Source organism: Poecile atricapillus, chromosome 16 (genome assembly GCF_030490865.1).
Source record: "Poecile atricapillus isolate bPoeAtr1 chromosome 16, bPoeAtr1.hap1, whole genome shotgun sequence".
Classification (NCBI taxonomy): Eukaryota; Metazoa; Chordata; class Aves; order Passeriformes; family Paridae; genus Poecile; species Poecile atricapillus.
In genome coordinates, this window is record NC_081264.1 from 10864249 (window position 1) to 10884158 (window position 19910).

The following is a 19910-nucleotide window of genomic DNA, read 5'->3' on the forward strand; positions in this document are numbered from 1 at the left end:
TTAATCAGCTTCTGGAGGATATGGTTCATGTCCTCGGGGCCCTGGTAATTTCCTAATCAGATACTACATTGACGTGACAGATGTTCGCTTGAATGGAGAAGCTGTGCCCAACCCTGCTGCTTTGCTGACTGGTTGAAAATGAAGAGAGCTGCTTTGTTAGAGATTTTCAGCGGTCCTGCAGGTAGGACTGCTTTGTGTGCTCCTCACGCCATCAGCACTATCGCGTTATGCACTACATATACAACAACGTGTTTGGTGATTCCAAGTGGATAACCATTTTGCCGTGGGTTTTGCCAAGCCTATGTGCTGCTGAAAGCAGCAGCACTCTGTAGAACTGTTTTTATCCTGCTGGACACTTCCTGGCTTGCACATTCCAGCCTTCACACTAGAGCTGTGCAGTCTCAGGCTGCTGACAACATCCTTGGGCTCTCTCCAATTGGCTCTCTTGGCACTAGCTTCCCTTCATTTCTTCACTATTGCCTCATAAAACTCAACTTCTTTAGTGGAAGACTTTGGTTTAGGAATCACCCATTCTCCACCGTATAAAAGAACAGGCAGTTTTGGGCTGTTTAGTACCTTGGAGTCCTCAGGACTGGTGGGGTGCCCTCGGAGCTGGGTAAAACCCTCCAGCCTCCTCCGTCAGGTCACCTCCTCTCCCTTGCTTTGGTTTCTCACCACTGTACAAATACCTTTATCAAGCTCTAAATACCTTTATCAAGCTCTCTGTTTCCATCCTGGAGGTGTTTCTCAGCTCAGATTCTAGCACTCTACACTCGTAAGTCAACGATTTGTTTCCCTCAAACTTCCTTCCTTCCTTCCCTTCCCTTTCCGTCCTTCCTTCCTTCCTTTTCCGTCCTTCCTTTTCTTTCCTCCCTTCCTGCTTGGGCCGAGCATTCGGTACGAACTTCTTGCAGTTCCCGGAGGCCGCCGTTTGGCCGCGGCCGCCACACGTCCCCGGGCAGCAGGGCCCCGCACACCCGCAGCCCCGGGGGTGGCGGCGGGGGCCGAGCGCGGGCGGAGCAGCCCCGGCCGTTCGCCCCGGAGGAGCCCGAGGTAACGAGCGCCCGCGGGGTCTGCGTGGGGCCGGGCTGAGGAGGGGCCGCGGGCAGCGACACCCGCCCGCCGCGGCCCCCTCAGCCGCCGGCCCGGTGCGCGGAGCCGCCGCGGTCGGTGGGGCGGGGGCCGGGCCCTTCCGCCCGCCGCGCTTCCGGGCGGTCAGGTGACGGGGCCCGGCGGAGCGGCGGCTCGGCACGGCGCTGCGGGGAGCCCGGACCCGCCGGTGAGCAGGGCCGGGCCGGGCCGGGCCGGGCGGGGGTGCTGAGGGGAGCTGGGGCCGAGCTGCGGCTCCGAGGCCGGGCCTGGGCGCTGTGAGGCCGGAGCCGCCTGCGCCTGCTCCAAAGGAGCGGGGCGGGGACGCCGCGGGACCCCCGGCCTCGCCCGGAGCCTCCGGAGCCGCGGCTGCGGTGCCCCCGGCGGGCCCAGCGCGCGTCCCCCGAGCTCCGGCCCGCGGCCAGGCGCTGCCGGCCGGGGTTTCCCCCGAAAGCGCCGTCCTAGGGGCCGCCCGTGCCCGGTGGTGCGCTGTGCGGGGCCGGACCCGCGCCCAGGCGCGGCGCCTCTGTCGCGATAGACGGGTCTGGCTCTGGGTATGTCGCGAGGCGTCAGCTGCTGGTACATGACAGTATTTACATTTTGAGAATTTCTCATACAGTAAGACTCGTTTGTTACTTCTTAAATCACGTCTGTTGTATATAATTACTGTTGTATTTGATATTTTTACGTTTTGCTGCTAGCCTGGGTTAGCCAAGCACGTCTGTCTCGCACGGCACTGCAGACCAGGAAATCGCTGGGGCAGCATTACCCAACTGCTTATATTTCTTTTTTTTTTTTTTTTTTCCCTTTGGACTTTGTGAGGTAAGAGGATAAAATCTTTGTTGAAAGATTTTTGTTGGGAGTCTGTATTAAACCTTTATAGAATAGATAAAAAAGCAATTACTTTAATCACCTAAGGGTTTTTACTGTTTGCATTTACAAAGTACGTGGACTCCTCAGTGCTCCTGAAACAGCCCTTCAGCTGGCATACCCTGCCTTACCCTGTCTGTAACACAGGTGTGCATTGCAGAATCCCAATTAATGAAACCAGGCCAGGCAAGGACATGTTGGGCTGGAAGGCAAATGGTTGGTTTTGCAAGAGCAAGTGATCACATGAATTCATGTTTTGGGACCACTTTATGGTGATATTAAAAAGCGGGTGCCCAATCCTGTACAGGTTACAGGAGGGAGAAAGATGAACTCGAGAAATGTTTCCAAGGAGTTAAAATGTAACATGTTTGGGGGACAGAAAAGAGTAAAAAGGTAGTGAGAGATAAATATGTATTTAATGATTAACAGCAAGACAGTCATGTGTTTGTTAAGAATATCTGAAATGACTGTCAAGAAGGCAGTGCATTTTCTTCTAGGCACTGTCAGCAGTTTTTAGCTAAGGTTACCTGGTTGTTGTACTTGAAGCCCAGGTAATTGTAATATGTAAGTATCAGATTGTTGTTAAACTTATGAGCAGACATCTTTATATAAACTCTCAGTAGTAATTTTAGATTTTAATTAATTTTCTAATGTTAATATTCCTTTTATAAAATTTTTAAGTGTCAGAAAATGACACTGTTACCTTAGTAATAAGATAATACTGACAAGTCTTCTTTTTCATTTAAACAGAAAAAGGTTCAGGAGCTAAATCAGAACTTGTTTCATAAATAAACTAGATTTGGCTTATTTCAATTTCAATAATCTTAGCTAAAATAAGATTCATTAGGAAAGAAATATGGAAAAGGGTCTTTCCAGTGGAATTGACATCCAACAGTGCTGCCCTTTTTATTTCATTGTTTCATGGCAAGGAAGAACAAACTGCATTTTGTTAATAAACTAGCCAGACTTCTATATCCTCACCAGAATGTTTTCTCATTGTTCATGAAAAAAAATCAATACTTGAGACATCCTAATGTCATACTGTGAACATGTATTCAAGAACTGTTTTATATAGGTAAAATTAGCTTCTAATTTATATTCCCTCTCTGCGTTTCCTAGGTTGAATTAATGTTCACCTACTGTTTCCAGCAGATTTCTTTTATGTACCTGAAGTTATGGTGATAACTCCTCTAGCCTGTCTTGAAGTGTTTTTCCCGTGTTTTGAGGGTTGGGCCAGTGTACCTTGGCAAATGTAGTCATTGTCATTTGCTGAGTTCAGGGGTGTGATCTTTGACAGCCACATTGACAGCTCGTGCTTTCCTGGTGTGCAGTTGCTCCCAGTAGATTTACAGATTAAGTTTTTAAAATATTAGAGGAGAATTCCTTTCTTAGTGGTTGTTGGTGAGATCTGTAGCAGTACTCACACCCAGCACATGGACATTCCCAGTCCCTGTACTTACTCCTGTCCTGGACCTCCTGTGCTCTCAGCTGGCTCAGGTCCCAGTCTGCCTTTTGGAGTTTCACCCTCTCATGTACCTCCACTTGCATGTCTTCACGCTCCACCAGACTTCTGTGTTTATTTAGGAAGCCTCCTTGCAAATGAGTTTCTTGTTTCTTAACCATTCATCTGCTGCCGCTCTTGATTCCTGGACGTAGCAAATGTCAGTTGTTGTCAGAACAACCTGTTGGGATATAACATAGGGATTGTGGTTTAAAGGAAATAAACAGCTAATCTAGATGGCTTTTATGAAACAAAGATATTGTTTTCCTGTAAATATGTAGAGAGCAAAGAAGAAAGAAAAAGACAAGATCTCTGAATGCCTGCAGTTAGGTATCAGCTGGTTTTTATATCCTTTCCCTTGTTTTGTTTGCTGTTCATCATGCCTCTAGGGTTGATTTGGAGACCTGATCTGAAGGACAAGGATATAGCAAACCTTGACTGGCATCCCTCAGTTGTGTTTGCTTAACCCCAGAAGTCATGTTCTATCCCAGTGTACTCATGGTCTTCCTTACAAACTCTAAAGAAAAATGAAAATGGGATTGGTTTGGCCTGTTGTGTTAGTTGTTAATTTTTTTTAGTTTGTGATTTGTTTATCATTTGTTGTTTTGATTTTCTTTTTCCTAGAGAGTTTTGTCTCAAAGTTTAAGTAGTTTGAGTGACTGTTCCATTCTGAGCTCATTCTGCACTTATCAAATTCCATTTGCAGTTGAATTCCTACTTTAGGATTCAGAGTACACTTTTAAGCTACACAATATATGATTATCAAATGTAAATTTAGCCACTGGAAGCTGTTTCATGTTTGCTTCTTTATATATGTGCAGATGTACGGAGCCCAGCAGCACTTGTTACAGGCTCACTTACATTAAACTGTGTTTCAAGGACAAGAGCAAATGTTTGAGAAGACTTTTATTATTTTTACTGTTGTGTATGGTTTTGATATTTTGAATTGGTTATATCCTAACAGGTCACTGGGCCCCATCAGCCAATGAACAAATACTTAGGACAGGATCCCCAGTAGAGATTAAGGAATGACCCTCTTCTAGGAAAGGAGATTCAGTGCCTGTTGCATTATGTCATTTTAATCTTTCTTCTGTCTCAGCCATCTTTATTCCATTTCATTACTGATATTTCTTTGGATTTCTTTGTCATCCTTCTTCATAACGTTTTACTTATTTGTTGTAGTTACTAAAAACTGAGAGGTTTGTTTTCAGTAAGTTTTTGTGGAGATACAGATTTTATCTTTTTGACAAGTCTCTAGATTCATTGTGTTAATATATAGAATTTAATTTGGAAAAAAGGAACTTCTTTTCCACATTGGTATTAGGGACTCAGAATTTATTCATTTGCCTCTTGTACACATCCTTTCCTTGTGTTATATGTCAAGATGTTTCTTGTGACCATTCCATAAAGGGATGTGTATTTTTAACAGTGTGTTGAACTCCTTAGTTTTAAAGAGGTTTTCTCAGTTTTTATATTAATATATATAGGTCCAAGTTGATAAGTTTTCACTTAAACTACTGAGCAAGAGAGACTGAAGATTCTGGTTGTAAGGATGTGTGAAAAATCCAAGTGTCTTTGGCATACAGTTTGTGGGTTGGCAGCGTTTCCATCTGCCTTGATCTAACACGGATTTTAATTTTGTACAATGAACGGAGTGTAAATGGAGTCGTGGTGTGAAATGCTGAGAGTCAGCACTGCTGAAAGCAGCGTATGTTGAAGTGCAGCATCTGTGAATACAAATCTGCCCTTCTGGGACACTGTGCAAAATGATGTAATGGAGTGAAAAAGCTCTGCAGAAATAGATTTCACCTGCTATAACTGAGTCTTTGCTGCAATACTTCACAAGGCTGGAGTGTGATGCTTTCCTGACTGTGCAGTGGGAATGTATTGTAGGAAAGGAGCTGGTGACAATAACAGCTGGAGATCCCGAGGCTTTAGTTTGCTGCCCTGCACCTGTGCTGCAGCTCTGCTACAAAGAGGCAACACTAAGGAAAGCCTTTAGTGCTTGGGGGGTAAGTTCATGAAGAAATTACCTTCTGAAAAATTCAGGTTGCCCTTTGAAAATGCTTCATTGTTTGTACACTTGCAAAAAGTTCAGATAATCACCTGTTTGTTTCTCACAGCTTTATCTAAGTATTCCTGTTCCTGCAGCATCAACACGATGTTAGAGTTTCATGAAAAGCACAATGGAATATTTTAAGCATTTTTGGTTTAGTTAGTGAATTAATTTCTGTAGCTACTCTTAGTAGTTACAAGAAACTCTCTTAGTTCTTGGATTAAAAAATTTGTACTGGTAGAAGTATTTCTAGAAACATAAATGCCTTGTGCTGGAACTCAAAGTTTTAGGTACTGTGGAATTTACATATCAAGGAATTACACTGTAGAGGTTGTTGCTACTGAAATAAAATAAATGCTGTTCTTTGGTAAATATGATTATGTTAATGAGGTGAAAGCATTGAATTAAAATGCAAGCACATTCATGTAAAATTTTTAATACTTACATTACTACCTTACTACTAGATTAGAAATGTTTGATAGTTTGAATGTTTGATAGTCATATCAAGACTGCTGTGATAGCAGCAATATACTGCTCAGGAGACAATTCAAGTTCTAAGCCATTATTGTCATTAATATTCCAAACTAATGAACATTGAACTTAAAACTCTGCATTGTCAGTCTGTTTGAACTGTGAATTACTTCACTATCAAATTCTGCTTCAGACTGCACTCTCAGTTATGAGTTGTGTTGGATTTTGGAAGGGCATGTATGACTAGGTGATCTCATTCTGCTTACAGCAAATGGCATTTATGAGAAAATACAGAGGGGTTGTTTTGGCTGTGGATGCTTATCAGTAACAGTAAAATACAGGTCACACATCAGCCAGGTCATACTATGGGACTGTAAAGTAGCTTAGTTTCTAAAAAAAGATCTCTCTTGGCTACCTTAAACTAAAACCATCAACAACAGGATTCAAGAGCTTCTTAGATAAATCACTGCCAGTTTGGAATGGGGCCAGAATGCAATGTTTATAATGCCAATAAGTTGTTTAGGTTTGTTTGTTTTTTTTCCCTTTCTCACAGCTAGGATTCCAAGAAGAAAATTTTCTTGACCTCATCTGGGTGGTTCTTGAGGATGGCAAGCAAAGGACCCACGACTTCTGCATCGACAAAGAGCTCCAGTACTGGAGGGACCAGTGGCAGCAGTAGCAGCAATGGTTCTGGGGACAACACTAATCAGGACAACACTTTTGAATGCAACATCTGTTTAGACACCGCTAAGGATGCAGTTATCAGCTTGTGTGGGCACCTCTTCTGGTATGTGCTGCAGCCCCACACATCAGCCAGAACCATCCATCTGATCCCATAGAAACCTGTGATGTTTGTAATTCTAGGAGGACTGTGGGTTTGGTTTAGGAGAAGCTTGGGTTTGCTCCTCAGCTGTTTTAATTTGCTTGTGTTTCAGGGAGTGGGTTTCCTGTGTCTTAAACTCCCTGTACTTCTGGATTATTGTGTAAAAGCAAGCAAGCAGCCTCACACAGACAGTTCAGTGCTTATTGACACTGTTTGCTTATGTGTGTTATTCTATTTGTGCTGTCTGGCCTAGCACAGATATGTTCTTTAGATCTAAATTCCTTTCTAACCTCTGCATACCTAAACCTGGATATGAATCTAGGTTCTGGAGGCCAAATTGTAGTTTCTCCTACAAGCTTGCTATTTTTTCCTTTGAAACCATAAAGAAAGAACAGTCAATAAGCTTTTTACATATGGGCTGTTTCTCTTTTCCCATGATACTGCACTTGTATTAGGAATTTTTCAGTTCTTTAATTTGACCTGGAAATAATGTACAACACAGATATAATACATATGCAGAATTTCTGATCTGGGTAACCTGGTTTGAACTGACATGATTGACATGGCCAAATGTGGGGAGTTGGAGTTTATCTTATACAGTGGGCTAAATTTTTAATAAAAAGAGGCCTGAAAGTGCTTTTCTCCTGTGTAAATATACATAACATCTGAAAATCTGGGGTTTTATTTGGGGAGATGGAAAATCACTGGTTTAGGGTGTGTTAAGATAAAATAAGATTAAATTATTGCACAAAAGGATTTGGAAGAGTGGAATCTTAAAAATACCAGGTGTCTTGTCTGAATTGTGATATTGAGACCATTTTGAAAGCAGATGTCTGTTTAGCAGTTCTATCTTGTAGATTGCTTGTCTTTGACTTTTTTTTTAATTTGCCATAGCAATTTAATCTGTATAATAGAATTTCTCTGCCCTGAGCAACTGAGTCTGACCTCAATAGCTGACTCTGCTCTGAGCATCAGGTTGGACTAGAGGCTACCTGAGGTATTATCCAGCCTGAGTTATTCCATGATTCTGTGATTGTGACTGATGTTTCAGCTCAATCTTCTAAGATCCTAAAGTCTCATTACTGACATCTTGCTCATTTGCATCTTGGCTCTGGGATATCTTTTCATGGTATCAGAAGAGAAAATTTGTACAATAAACCCTAAGATTAATGGAGCCTCTGTCTGGCCCTTTAGAATGGATGAGGAACCAGGAGTGGGAGATGCACAGAACCATATTAGGAATTTAAATTGCATAATGTGAAAAAAACCCCAGTGGAGATCAGTCTTGGGCTGTGCTTACAAAAATTATTTTAATGGGAGTCTACAGAACTGGCCCAGCTGGATTCCAGGATTCTGTTGTCACCAAGCTGTGCTATCCCTGTACGCTGCACATTTGTCATATTGAGTTCAGTAACTAATTCTATTTTCTTCTCTTTTTTTGCTCTGTGAACAAATTGTCCTGGGAATGCTCACAGTTGGCCTTGTTTACACCAGGTAAGACAGGTTTCCTTTTACTTTGTTTTTCATCAGCTCCAGTTGCTCAATAAAGCCCTTGGTTCTCTGGAGTATCCCCCTCTTTTCAAATGTGCTTTTCTCTCCAGGGCCATCACAACCTGCTCGTGCAGCTTCATGTGCAACACCTTGCAATCTGCTCTTTGAGCAACAAGAAAACTTAGATTCTGTTCCACTTGCCTCCACTTTTGAGTTTCTTAAACCCTGTGTAATTCCAGTTTTGGTACAATTACTGTTGGAGCTTGCAGGGTTTACTTTGCAGGTTTAAGTGCTGAGCGTTGTTCTCTTTGTGTACATTGTGTTTTGCATTGTGTTACCAATATAGAAAAGGTGGATGATAGGAAGTCCATCTGCACTAGCCCTTGGCCTACCAGTACTGGTGGTACTCTTTATTTCTTAGTTTGCTCCAGTGCAGATCTGAATATGTACACATCAGCAAGTGGTTCCCACCAGAACAACAGCCAAAGTGCCAACTCCACTTTGGGGACTACTTGGCACTTATTAAATGTCTTGCTCCAGAGCTCTGTGAGAAATTGCTAAACTCTTTCTGCCTGGCTGCAAGTGAGGTTTGCATAGTTGTTTTGTGGTATTTTAGTAGTTTTCTTCTAATTTACCTTTCTTTTAGTGGCTAGAGACCAGGCCAAACAGACAAGTGTGTCCTGTATGCAAAGCAGGAATCAGTCGAGATAAAGTTATTCCTCTGTATGGAAGAGGCAGCACTGGGCAACAGGACCCCAGGTAAGAAACCTAAATGCAGCTATTTTAATTTGAAAATTAAAGATGAAACTTTAGTTTAGGGTCTTAAGATTAAACTGTTGAAGTGCTGGATTCACAATTTTATGTATTTTTTCAAAAGACATAGATCTGATATTTCTGCCAAATACTTCTGGCTTTTTCAGGGCCTGGGTTTGCACACATTTCTTCTTCAACTGGCAATTAATTTTAATTTTAATCAAGTGTTAATTATCAGTTACAAGTGGCAGGTTGCAATGATTGTTACCTGACCAGAGAAGCTTATTAAATGTTCATGTCCCCAGTTTTTAGTCTTTGCAATGGGTATTTGTAATTCAAAAGTGCAGTGTTAATTCAGTGATGTGCTGCTGAAGGTCCAAAGCTGCCTGATTGGCTCTCTCACACACTGCTCCAGCTCTGCTGGATGGCCCCAGCATTTTATGGTGGTTCTGCATTATTAGGCAGGCTACTGCAGATACTGTTGTCGTATGTCCTTGCACTTGAGCTAATTTCACAACTTCCTGCAGAGAGAAAACTCCGCCACGACCCCAAGGACAGAGACCTGAACCAGAGAACAGAGGGGTAAGTGATCAAACAAGCTCAAGCAGTTTGGTTGTTTTTATTGACAGTGGTATTTATTCATCCTGGAGAACATAGTGTTTGTGAGAGATCTTGCATGAAGATCCTGCAGCTTGCACATCCTGCTCTTGCCCAGTTGGTTGTTCAGGAATCATTGATAGCTGTGGTGTGGCAGAGAGCTCATTCCTCTGGTCCCCTTTAGCATCCCAAAGAGCAGCCCAGCTTGGATCAAGCTTCATGAGCCAAGTGTGGTATCATTGGAAAAGCTTTTCATACTTAATTGTTCTCCGTGTTTTAATACAAGAAACATTTTGCTTTGAAAATTCTTTGTGCAAATGTATTTCTCTCAAAACATACATGTCATTGAAATATGTCATCCACATATGAATTTAGATTTTTGAAACTGACACCTGCTTCTCTTGTTTCGATGGGATGTTACTGTACCATGGCATTACAAGCAAGAGAAATCAATATCTATTGGATACATGTTAATTTGAAGAGGGATCTGTGGTTTTGTTGAGGAGATTACATAGGGTGAATGTAAACAGCAGTTGGCAGATGGAGTAGATGTGGGAGTAGGCGGTAGGACAGACCACAGTGTTCTTCAGCACGACGGCAGCGAGCATGACCTGATGAAACAGTGGCACATTTCCATGTAACTCAGCCTGGAGTCCTTGGAGAGGATTGTCTCCCTCATGCTTCAGGCAAACAACTCTGCAGGGTGTGATTAAGGTGCATTTCTGTGTTGAATGTATCGGGAGCTCAGCTGTTCTCTTTGACCAGGGCATTGCTGCCTTATTAAATCAGCTCCTGTACCTTATTTGGACCTTTCAGCTGGTGCTGCTGTAAATCAGAGGGATGGGATATGAAGGGCAGGACAGTAGTGGTGTTGCTTCCCTGTTCTTTTCAGATCCTGTACCTGCCACAGAGAGCTCTGCTGTCCCTCATAGTTAGTGGCAAAATACTTGAGAAGAGTATGGTCAAAAAGACCCAACTCCTCAAATCAAGGCTCAACCAAAAAACTTTTTGCTTTTATTATATGTGTAAAATCATCTTTGTCCTCCCATTGTTGGTGGTGATAAACCAGAGGGTCTTTCAGAACTGGTATCACTGTTTTAATCCTGAGGTGAGAGGACAGATCACTGGATTACAACTGACACAAGCCCCTAGATTCCCATACAGGCGGTTCTCAAACAGCACACTGCTTCTGCAGAGCAGGATTCATCTCATTTCAGAACACTTATCTTTTGACTTGATGTGGTATTTTAGTCTGGATCCCACGGGGTCAGTGTTATTGCATTGCAACTTCCTTTTTTCCTTCTTTCCTTATGTCTTGCATTTCTGCCCCAGGTGATTTTTCCACCTTAATTTGAGTCCCCCGGTTAACTTTTTTATACTTTTCCTTCAAATGTATTCCATCCCACTGGCAATTTGTCATTTAACTGAGTGTTGAAATTATGCACATGTATCACAAAAATAAATTTCTATTATTTTCTGAAGTACCTTTCTTAGGTGGCTAACAGCTGTTAACACAGATACATTGTTAAGACATTCTAAACAGAAATCCTTCTGATTATTTTGATACATTGGCAGATACCTACTACATTGAGAAAGGTTATAGTTGAGAAACACTGTCCTAATTTGTGACCCTCAAGCAAGAACTGCAGTTGCTAGTTTTCATTCTCTCAAACCTTTGGGTTGCTTGGCAAATTTACTGATGTCTGAAACATTTTAAACCCAGGAGAGCTAAGGGGATATGTACTAAAGTGTGTCAGACTGAAAGTTGCCAGACAGCGTGGCCCTCCTTCAGTCCTCAGAAAGCCAGTGGGAGCGAATGTCTGCACTTCCACAAAGTACTCTGAAATAGGCTTTAAGTGATTGGTACCTTTTTTGTCTTCTGTTCTTTGTTCTCTGCAGGGATTCCAGGGCTTTGGATTTGGTGATGGTGGCTTTCAGATGTCATTTGGAATTGGGGCGTTTCCCTTTGGTATATTTGCAACAGCCTTCAACATAAACGACGGGCGACCTCCTCCAGGTACCACGGATCCTTCTCCTGTCCTGTCACAAACAGACATTTCACAAACTTTTAAATAACCTGCTAAATGACAAAATATTCTGAACAGTAACCAGTGTTGCCAATGGGAACACGAAATGAGGGCAAAAACACTCAGTAGAGAACGTGGTCTGTAGCTGATATGTTTTGTACACAGACTTATAAAAGAAGAAAGTTTGTCACTTGCATATAATTTGCTGAAGTGCCTCCTGGGAGACCAGTGACTGCAGACAAACAGTGGCACTGGAGACAACTCTCCTTTAATTCAGATGTCTCCTCTGGTACACTAGCAGACTCCTCCTGGAAAAACACAAATTGGACTAGACTTTCTAATAATAATAAAAAGGAGTCATTAGGGCTGTGAAGGAGACACAGATTTTTAAAACAGTAGGAAAGGACCATTTCCTGAAAGATAAGAAGGAAAAATTTAAGCTGGTGCTTGGTACCACAAAATAATGAATGCAAAGACTGTTCATTTTTCAGAAATTTATCTCTGAGACAGTCATCTGTGTTCTATGAGAAGTAACTTCCCAGTGAAATTACTTCATGTTTTTGATTAACAAAAAACAATTGGGTTACTCCAAGGGGTGATCTTGCTCTCTAACAATTAAGTAATCCCTAGAGAACTTCCTCCCCATCTTCATTGTAGACAAGCTAAATCTGTTTTGAACAAGGACACCTACTGCCCAGGGTTTTCTGAACTTATTTTGTGAAAGGTTATGCCTGGCAAATCTTCCACTATGTCATACAGCACAGGAATTATGAGGAGCAAACTCATTCTTCACATCACACCAGTGTTGCCATGGTCCTGTGCTGTCCTTGGGTCTAATTATCCTCCCTATTAACTACAGTTCATTGTCCACTGAGAATCTGTTTGGGGTGGGACTGAACTAAGGAGTCCTGCTTCAGGGATCTGATACTTGTCTTCCTTCTGATCTTCCCATGCAGCCAGCCAGGCTGAGCATCAGAAATAGCAACTTTCTCACCAAGCAGATTCTTTGCATATTTTTCAATGTATGAATATCCTATATTCAGAATATACACAATCCCAGAGAAGAGGAAGGAGCTGAACTGTTGTTTTTTTTACTTCCTGTTTTCCAGCTGTTCCAGGGACTCCTCAATATGTGGATGAGCAGTTCCTTTCCCGCCTCTTCCTGTTTGTGGCACTGGTGATAATGTTCTGGCTGTTGATTGCATAAGTCTTTTCCATTATTCTATATACTCATGACCAACACGGCCACTGAAACAGTTACAAACTGCATCCCCATCCCATTTTAAACCTCTTGGTGTCTGGTTCCATAGCTAACTATGGGCTTCAGGAGTTGGTGGTACCACAGCACAATGAGGAATCTCACATTTTGCACCAGAGTTGGGAATTAAAACATTGGTTTAAAAGTGTATTTCATCTCAGATATCTTGTACAGGTTCCTGCCACAAACCGTGGGCCTAGCGTTGAGCTGCACTCCGAGAGGGAGTGCTGCTTTGAAATCCTGTGCCAATCAGTGCCACCAGGTCTGTGGGATAAACAGTTATCCCAAGATAGACTGGGCAGGTAAGGAAACCTCCAGTGTGACCAGTATCTCCTGCTTTGCAACCACGATGGATCTGCCAGAGCTGCAGATGTTACTTAATGTCTCCGTCAACATCCGACCTTCTCCAGAAAATCATCTGCAGCACTGCTGAGACTCTCTGGGGCACAGCATGTGATGCAAACGGAACCAGGTCTGGAGACTGGTTTCTTTTCCGTCTGTTGTTTCCTGGTGTGGTGGAAAACCCTTCCTGATGGTTCTGATGGCTGTTAGAAGAAGGGATACAAATTTATGCTGCAATTTTCTAAAGCCTGAGCATGCTGGAGCCAGACACTGGAAGATTCTCTGGCCGTGGAGCCAGGTGGGGCTGCCGGACCCAGCCCAGTTCCTCACTGACAAACAGTGTTGTCTTCCCCAGCTCTGTGCAGCACCTGTGGCTGCACTCATGGATAATCCCCTCACAATCTCGTCACTGTAGCGACATTTATCTGTCCCAAGGCTTTGAGACTTTCTACACAAGGTCATGTACTCCAGATAAAATCCTATTACAGATCTGAGATCAGCTTGTTTGGGGAGAGGAAGAAAAAGCATCTTTACGTGAGTTTTGAGGTAAAACTTGTCATACTGTAAAATTACACAGGAGGTGACGTGAGACCCTGCCTTTGCCAGCACATGTTCAGTAGGGAACATTTGGAAGACCTTCTCTCTGCAGGTGCACACAGACCTTCTCCCGTGCCACAGCAGAACCGCTACAGCGCAAGAGTCTCTGCAGTATCTACCAAAGATTTTAATTTGAAGTGCTGGAGGAGACCACAACCATTAATGTGCTGAGGGGATATTTCAGAAGGTGAGCACTCTGCAGCCACTTTGGAATCCTGTTGGGTATTCAGCTTTAAAGAGTACTCCTGATGTATTGGTGTAGATTCCTTCGAAACAGGTACGAGAGATTCCCTAGCAAGATGAACAGTTCCTATTTCTCTGACTAGGCAATTCCATTTTTTTTTCTCTTACTGTTTTTAGATTTTTTGATTCAGGTCACTCATAGTCATAATGATTTCCTGCAAGATGAATGTTGTGACTTCCCTGGCAGTAGACAGAAAACTGATAAATCAATTAATAGAAACTTTTTTTCAATAGCTTGGGATTTTTTAGCATATGGAAGAGTTTCCTGGGCAGGACACCTTTAATTAATTGTTATAGAAGTTTATTTATGTAATTATAAACTGTTCCCTTTTAGTGTCAAGGCAGAGGATGACTGAATTTAACTTGCCTACCTCCAAAATCCCATCTGGCAAGTAGAATGTTGCAAAGCTTCTGCAGTGTTTTGTCATGTCAGATTTGTGCCTGACTCGATGATAATCTGACAGAATATATTGCTCAGCTATTTATAGTTGAGGTGGTGCTTCAGCTTTTGTTGTGTGACACTTCTGAGAAGCTGAACGTTGGTATAGGGTTCTTCTCAAGTGCATAACTTGGTAGCTGGGGCCCTTCCCAGGAGAAAGGCTGGTGTTGTTTGGTTGTCCTACAATGTCACAGCTTTGGGTTCCTCTCCTGCGCAGTCAGCACCACCTGCTGATGAGAAGGGAAGGTTCATGTGACAGTAAGGGATGGATTCCTTCTCCTTTTGTACGGAAAAACTCCATACTGAGAGGTTATGCAGGGAGGAGAAGGGTAGCCCGTTGAAGCCTTTATCCCATAAAGAGGATAGAGAAGTGACTGCAGTAGATTCAAGTGGTACTGAAATATATTTAAGTAATACATTTACAAAGCAGAATTTTAATGGATTGGGGGGGTTTTTCCATCTAGGAGTGAGAGAGATAATGGACTTAGAGAAGGCTGCAGAAACATGGCTGAGAGCTCTTATTTTCCGGCAATTCAAGGATCAAATAGTCTAAAAGTGTTAACGCTTGGTTCCCCCTTTCCCTGGTGTGCTTTTGTATGTACCCCTGCCCCGTAACCCGACCGCACACGGCCCGGACGGCTCGGTTAGTGCGTTACCGTTCCTCCTCACTAATTTTCACTGTTGTGAAAGTGATTTAGAATTAAAAAATGGTTTTACATTGAGCGGAGTACGCCGCCGTTCCTTTGCGCTGCCTCGGGGCCAGGAGCGGGACCGGCGGGGCCCGCCCGGGGCCGCACCCGCCGCGGCACGTGCGGGGCGGGGCTGCGGGCGGGGGGCGCTGCCATTGGCCGCCGGCGCGGAAAGGGCGGGGCTTGCGGGGCGGGGCAGCGCGGTGATTGGCCGGTGCGCGGAGGGGGCGACGCCGATTGGCCCGGGGCGGTGGGCGGGGCGCGGGGAGGCGGGCCCAGGTGCGGCGGCACCGCTGGCGTCGGGCGGGCGCGGGCGGCGGGCGCGGGATGGAGGCGCTGCCAGGTGAGCTCGGGCCGGGCCGGCCGCGCCTCCGCGGGAGGAGCCGCCCTCCGCCACCGCGGGGCGGGCGCGCGTACGCGAGGCCGCGGCTCCGGTCGGCCGCGCCGCCGTTATGCGGCCGCCGGTGCATCGGCGGTGTCGCGGGGCGGCCCCCGCGGGACTCGACGGGGCCGCTGCCTCCTGAGCCCGCGCCCCGGCCGGACGTCAGTCCGTGGCTGGGGCGCATTCTGGAGCCGGCCCGGGGCTCCCTCCAGCGGGTGGCACCGCCGGTTCGCGGCCACGCGCGCGGCCCGGGGGTTCCCGGCGGCTCTCGGCAGCCCCGGTGCGGCGAGAGCCGCGGGACGGCCCGAGGCGGCCGCAGCCGCACGGGCTCCGGCAGCGCAGGTGCCCGCGGGGCCGGCCGGTGCCACTCACCCCGGCCCTGTGGTACCGCCGCGGCCACTGCGGCTGCTCCTCGCTGGCACATTCCGCCCGTCCTGGGGAGCTCGACAGACCTGTTACATGGATTATGTCCGTTTGCGTTTCCTTCGCGCTGTTTCCTGCTCTGTTTTGTTCATTTCCGTCGTTTCTCCTGCATACCGAAGCAATTTCTGTTGGATTGAGGACTGTTCGTTTCCGTTCGTGAGCTAATCAGCCTTCCTGGGTACATTTAAACAGATGTAGTACTTCAGCCGAGAGTAGGTGACTGCTTCGTGGAGTTCCGAAGCTGATGGGTCAGATTCTGTAAAATGGTCGGGGAGTAATTTGTTGCTTTTAGTCAGCTGTGGTGTAGTCACTGATCTTTAAATGTCTTTAACAGGATCCACAGACCGTTTTGACACGAGTGTATTGTGCTGGTGACACTGAATGGGAGGGGATGGAGCTGCAGAATGTTTGGTTTGCAGGTGTTTTTGGCCTGCAGCTATTTCAGAAGTCCAGCTGACTTCCAGGGCTTGCCCCTCTTGGACAGGAGAGCGTTGGCTGCCTGTGCATGGAGGCACAGGCACACATAACTTTGCCCTTTATTCCCAAGTCCGTTTGGTGTGCTAAAAGCCATTTGTTTTAAAGCACAACACAGGTAGGGTCAGGTTTTCCCAAGGTTCTCCCAGCCTTTACTCTGCTGTGCAGGTCTGAGCTCAGGTGGAGTTCTTGGTCTTCTGGATTAGCAGGAGGGCACAGGAGCTGATGCACACTTGGGAACTGCAGTAGCAACCTGCACCACTTGTCACATTTAAAGGAGCCCTTTGAGCCTTACAGTCTGCATGGAGACCTTTCTGGGTACTGCTGCTCTGTGGTGATAGTGGTGCTTGTAGCTGAGCAGCAAATGGTTTTTTCCCTGAAACAGCTATTCATGTAAAAAGTGCAAGATCTTCATCTTGGTTAATTTTAAACATTGTCCTTGACCTGCACCGTGGGGTAAAGGTGCATGGAAGGCTGATGGTTTCTGTTTTATGTAGTTTTAAGGAACTTAACAGTGGTATTAACTTGCCTAAGCAACTACCAAGTTGTACCATTCTTTGGAAAAGGGAAGTCTGTGGTTTGTGGTTTTCCTTGTCTAAGTGCACCTTTTTCTTTAATGCAGAGTTGCTGCAAACAAACTGTTGGTAGCAGGAAGGACAGGTTTGGGATCTGCTCAGCTCTGTGACACATTTCTTGTGCCATCCTGTGCTGAACTAAGATTCTTGACTCTCTAATATGCCTGCACTGCCCTTGGGATTTTGGATAGCAATTATCTGTGTGCCAAATGTTCTTTGTGCACAAGCTTTCATTCTGTTTTTCTAGCTTGCTTGCATCTAAGTAACCAGCTCTCTCTGGGGCTCTCTGGCAGTTCTAGCAAAAACTATTATAGCTCCATTATAACTATTATAAGTGTTTTCTGAAAGGGCAATAGGCCAGTAGCATCACACCCCCTTCCTAAGTCTGACAGTAGTGTGGTGTTGGCTGTACAGTCTCTATGGGAATACTCATTCAAGAGTGTAATTCCTTCCTGGTAGTCTAGTTGTTCTCTATTGAATAAAGTTTGCCTTTCCTTTCTTTCAGTTCTGGGAAATCCAGTTAATTATACAAATGAGAGCAAACGTTATGTGCTGAGTCAGTGCTGTGGGGGAAGCAGTAATGTGGCTTCCTGGCCTAGCATGGTTCTCTCTTGGAATTGTTGTACCAGACCGGTGTTGCCTTCCTGAAATCTCTGCTCTGACAGAACTGTAACTGAGCTGTTTTATGTGAAAAGTCATATTTTTTTCTTCTGCAGAATGTGAAGGAGCAGCTATCACGTCTGGAGAAAAATATATATACATATACACAAGATATCAGAGTTTGATTTGAGAGCTCCCACTCTGGGGTTATAGACTGCCTGCAGTTTTCCATGTGGGAAGGCTTTCCTGTCAGTTCCTTAATTTAAGGTTGTTCTTTATGAAGGATGTACCAATCTCTGTTTTCTCTGATGTGAACTGGTTGCTGTTTGTCCCCTTATTGCTGCATGCAGGTGAAGAAGTCTGGAGATGTCTGGGATGTGGGGACAGCATTGCTGCTGGGCAGCGCCTCCACAAGACTGTCAATGAAGCTTGGCACATTTCCTGTTTCAGGTAGGTAAAGCTTCAGCATCCTTTAAACCCTCCTTGGTTCCGCTGGTTGGGACCTTGTGGTGAAGTAGCAGCATGAGCTGGGAACTCCTGCAGTGATCTCTGTGCCTGACCTGTTCTGAGCTCTCGTTTGTGGCCGTACCTTGGGGACAACATCCAGTCCCAGCAGCAGCTGACACTGCCTGGCGGAGTGTGGCCATGCTGACGCAAACAAGATACAGATAAAGTGCAAATAAAAGCTCTGATTTACTGGTGGTGGCAGAAGCCATGGGTTACATATTTGTCTTCTGCAGCATTCCAAAGCAGTGCCCAGACAATTTGCACAGCCTGTTGCTTTTTCCATGTGTGGTAGGTGCAAGGGTGTTATCAGGGTGCTGATAGAGAGGAGGGAAGAGAGAGATCTTGCCTTTTGCCTTCTCTGCTTTTCAGACTCTTAAGACAGACAAACCTATGAAATCTGTTAGATAATGTTGCTGTCAGCAAGGACAAAAAGGGATGTCTGCCATGCTTTTTCCTGGTCGTAGGAGTAATGCCTCTTTTTGGTGTTCCATGGATACTCAGTCATGCTCCAGAATCACATTTCTGAAGGGGTTTGTATTTTTGAGAGGGTTTGACTAGGTGCAGCTTCTACTGGCTTCTATGTTGGCTTGAATATAGGGAGGCTAATATTTTGGATACTGTTAAAGAAAATGGGGGGAAAAGGAAGCCAAAGTGTGGTTCTGGAGGAATGTTTTCTGTGCCAAAATAAGCATCTATTGTCCTCGTTTAAAGAACAGAAAAAAACCCCAACAAAATACCCCAACTTTGTTGAAGTGAGGATTGTGGTTTCTGGTATATTTAAAAAAAAATAAAGCATCTCGTGCTGCCAAAGCAGTGCAGGCTCAGTTGACTTGGAAAATGCTGTTACAGTGACACGTTAATAATCACAATTACACTTTGATATCATGATAAATCCCAGTATTTTGGATTTCTGTTGGTTTTAGTGTTCATGTTTAGCTATAATGAAGTAGCTTTTCTTAATCCTGGCTTTCTCTTCTCCCTGAAGGACTAGTATCCTGTTGCTGAGCTTCCCTAGACTGTGCCAGCAGCCAAACCCCAAGCCATGTGTGCTGGAAAGTCTCGTCCCTCTTGCCATTGGATGTATTTCTCTTGTGCGTCTTGATTTGCAAATGTCTTGGTGTTTCTTCTTGTTGGGGCTGTTGAGGTGAGGAACAGCTGAGCTGGAGGCAAATCCTGCCTTTGGGACAGTTGACAGAGAATTTATTTCCCTAGGTGATATTGTATAATGGAAGTTTGGTTGTTGATTCTGGGCTGGTTTGTTTTATACAGGTGATGACACCAGCCTTTCTCTGAGCTGTGCAGTCACTTCTTGCATTTGCTGATGCACTTCTTGTGCTCTGTGCTTTTGTTGAGCTTGAGCACTCTCTGAGGCCGCTGTGCTCATTGAACAGTTGGAACCTGCAGGAAAGGAAGTTGCCCTCCCCTTTTTCCTAGTTCCAGGGTAGGACTGTACATGAAAACAAGTTTCCAGTTCGCACAGTGTTCCTCCTTTCCTTCTGCTGTCCCTAAACCATGCTGAGCAGCAGTCTTGTGCCTGATATCCCAAAACCAAACTTTAAAATGCCTCTAAGGGTAGGAGGCTTTGGCAGCTGGTAGCTGTGAGTTCCGGCAGCTCTTGTGGAGTGTTTTTTACAGTCTTCCTGTGGATTAGCTGACTCCCTGGCCTGGCACATAATTTCTCTAATGCTGATTGGCACTGCTCC

General features: G+C 44.8%; 2 protein-coding genes across 18 annotated transcripts in view; both read left to right on the forward strand.

Annotated features, from left to right (window-relative positions):
- Nucleotides 1-50: 50 nt before the first annotated feature.
- RNF185 (ring finger protein 185) lies at nt 51-15279 on the forward strand. 11 transcript variants are annotated; one of them, XM_058851622.1, is made up of 8 exons: nt 861-1053; nt 5354-5472; nt 6541-6774; nt 8286-8304; nt 8948-9060; nt 9582-9636; nt 11551-11668; nt 12788-15279. In XM_058851622.1, the coding sequence occupies exons 3-8, from the start codon at nt 6593-6595 to the stop codon at nt 12883-12885; spliced, it is 585 nt and encodes a 194-aa protein (XP_058707605.1). In that variant the 5' UTR covers nt 861-1053; nt 5354-5472; nt 6541-6592; the 3' UTR covers nt 12886-15279. The 11 variants fall into 11 exon arrangements, with proteins under 11 accessions (XP_058707610.1, XP_058707605.1, XP_058707607.1 ...); XM_058851618.1 differs by lacking the exon at nt 861-1053 and adding an exon at nt 1147-1279; XM_058851623.1 differs by lacking the exon at nt 861-1053 and adding an exon at nt 1298-1668.
- Nucleotides 13946-19910, forward strand: part of LIMK2 (LIM domain kinase 2) — a 33032-nt gene continuing 27067 nt past the window's right edge. For 2 of the 7 annotated variants that reach the window (XM_058851610.1, XM_058851612.1), the window contains exons 1-2: nt 13946-14062; nt 18051-18150. Coding sequence is in view for 2 of the 7 variants with exons in the window: in XM_058851607.1 (XP_058707590.1) it covers nt 15574-15589; nt 18051-18150 (116 nt within the window). In the remaining 5 variants the exon portion in view is untranslated. Of the gene's footprint in view, nt 14063-15514; nt 15590-16100; nt 16230-16280; nt 16300-17816; nt 17949-18050; nt 18151-19910 lie in introns of those variants that run through there. The other 5 variants (XM_058851611.1, XM_058851613.1, XM_058851609.1 and 2 more) reach the window with 4 other exon arrangements.

Coding starts and splice junctions, on each gene's coding strand:
- RNF185 (XM_058851627.1), top strand. CDS start 6,593: ATGGCAAGCAAAGGACCCACGACTTCTGCATCGACAAAGAGCTCCAGT. Junction 9,061..9,581: donor ACTGGGCAACAGGACCCCAG/GTAAGAAACCTA, acceptor AACTTCCTGCAG/AGAGAAAACTCCGCCACGAC. Junction 9,637..11,550: donor CTGAACCAGAGAACAGAGGG/GTAAGTGATCAA, acceptor TGTTCTCTGCAG/GGATTCCAGGGCTTTGGATT.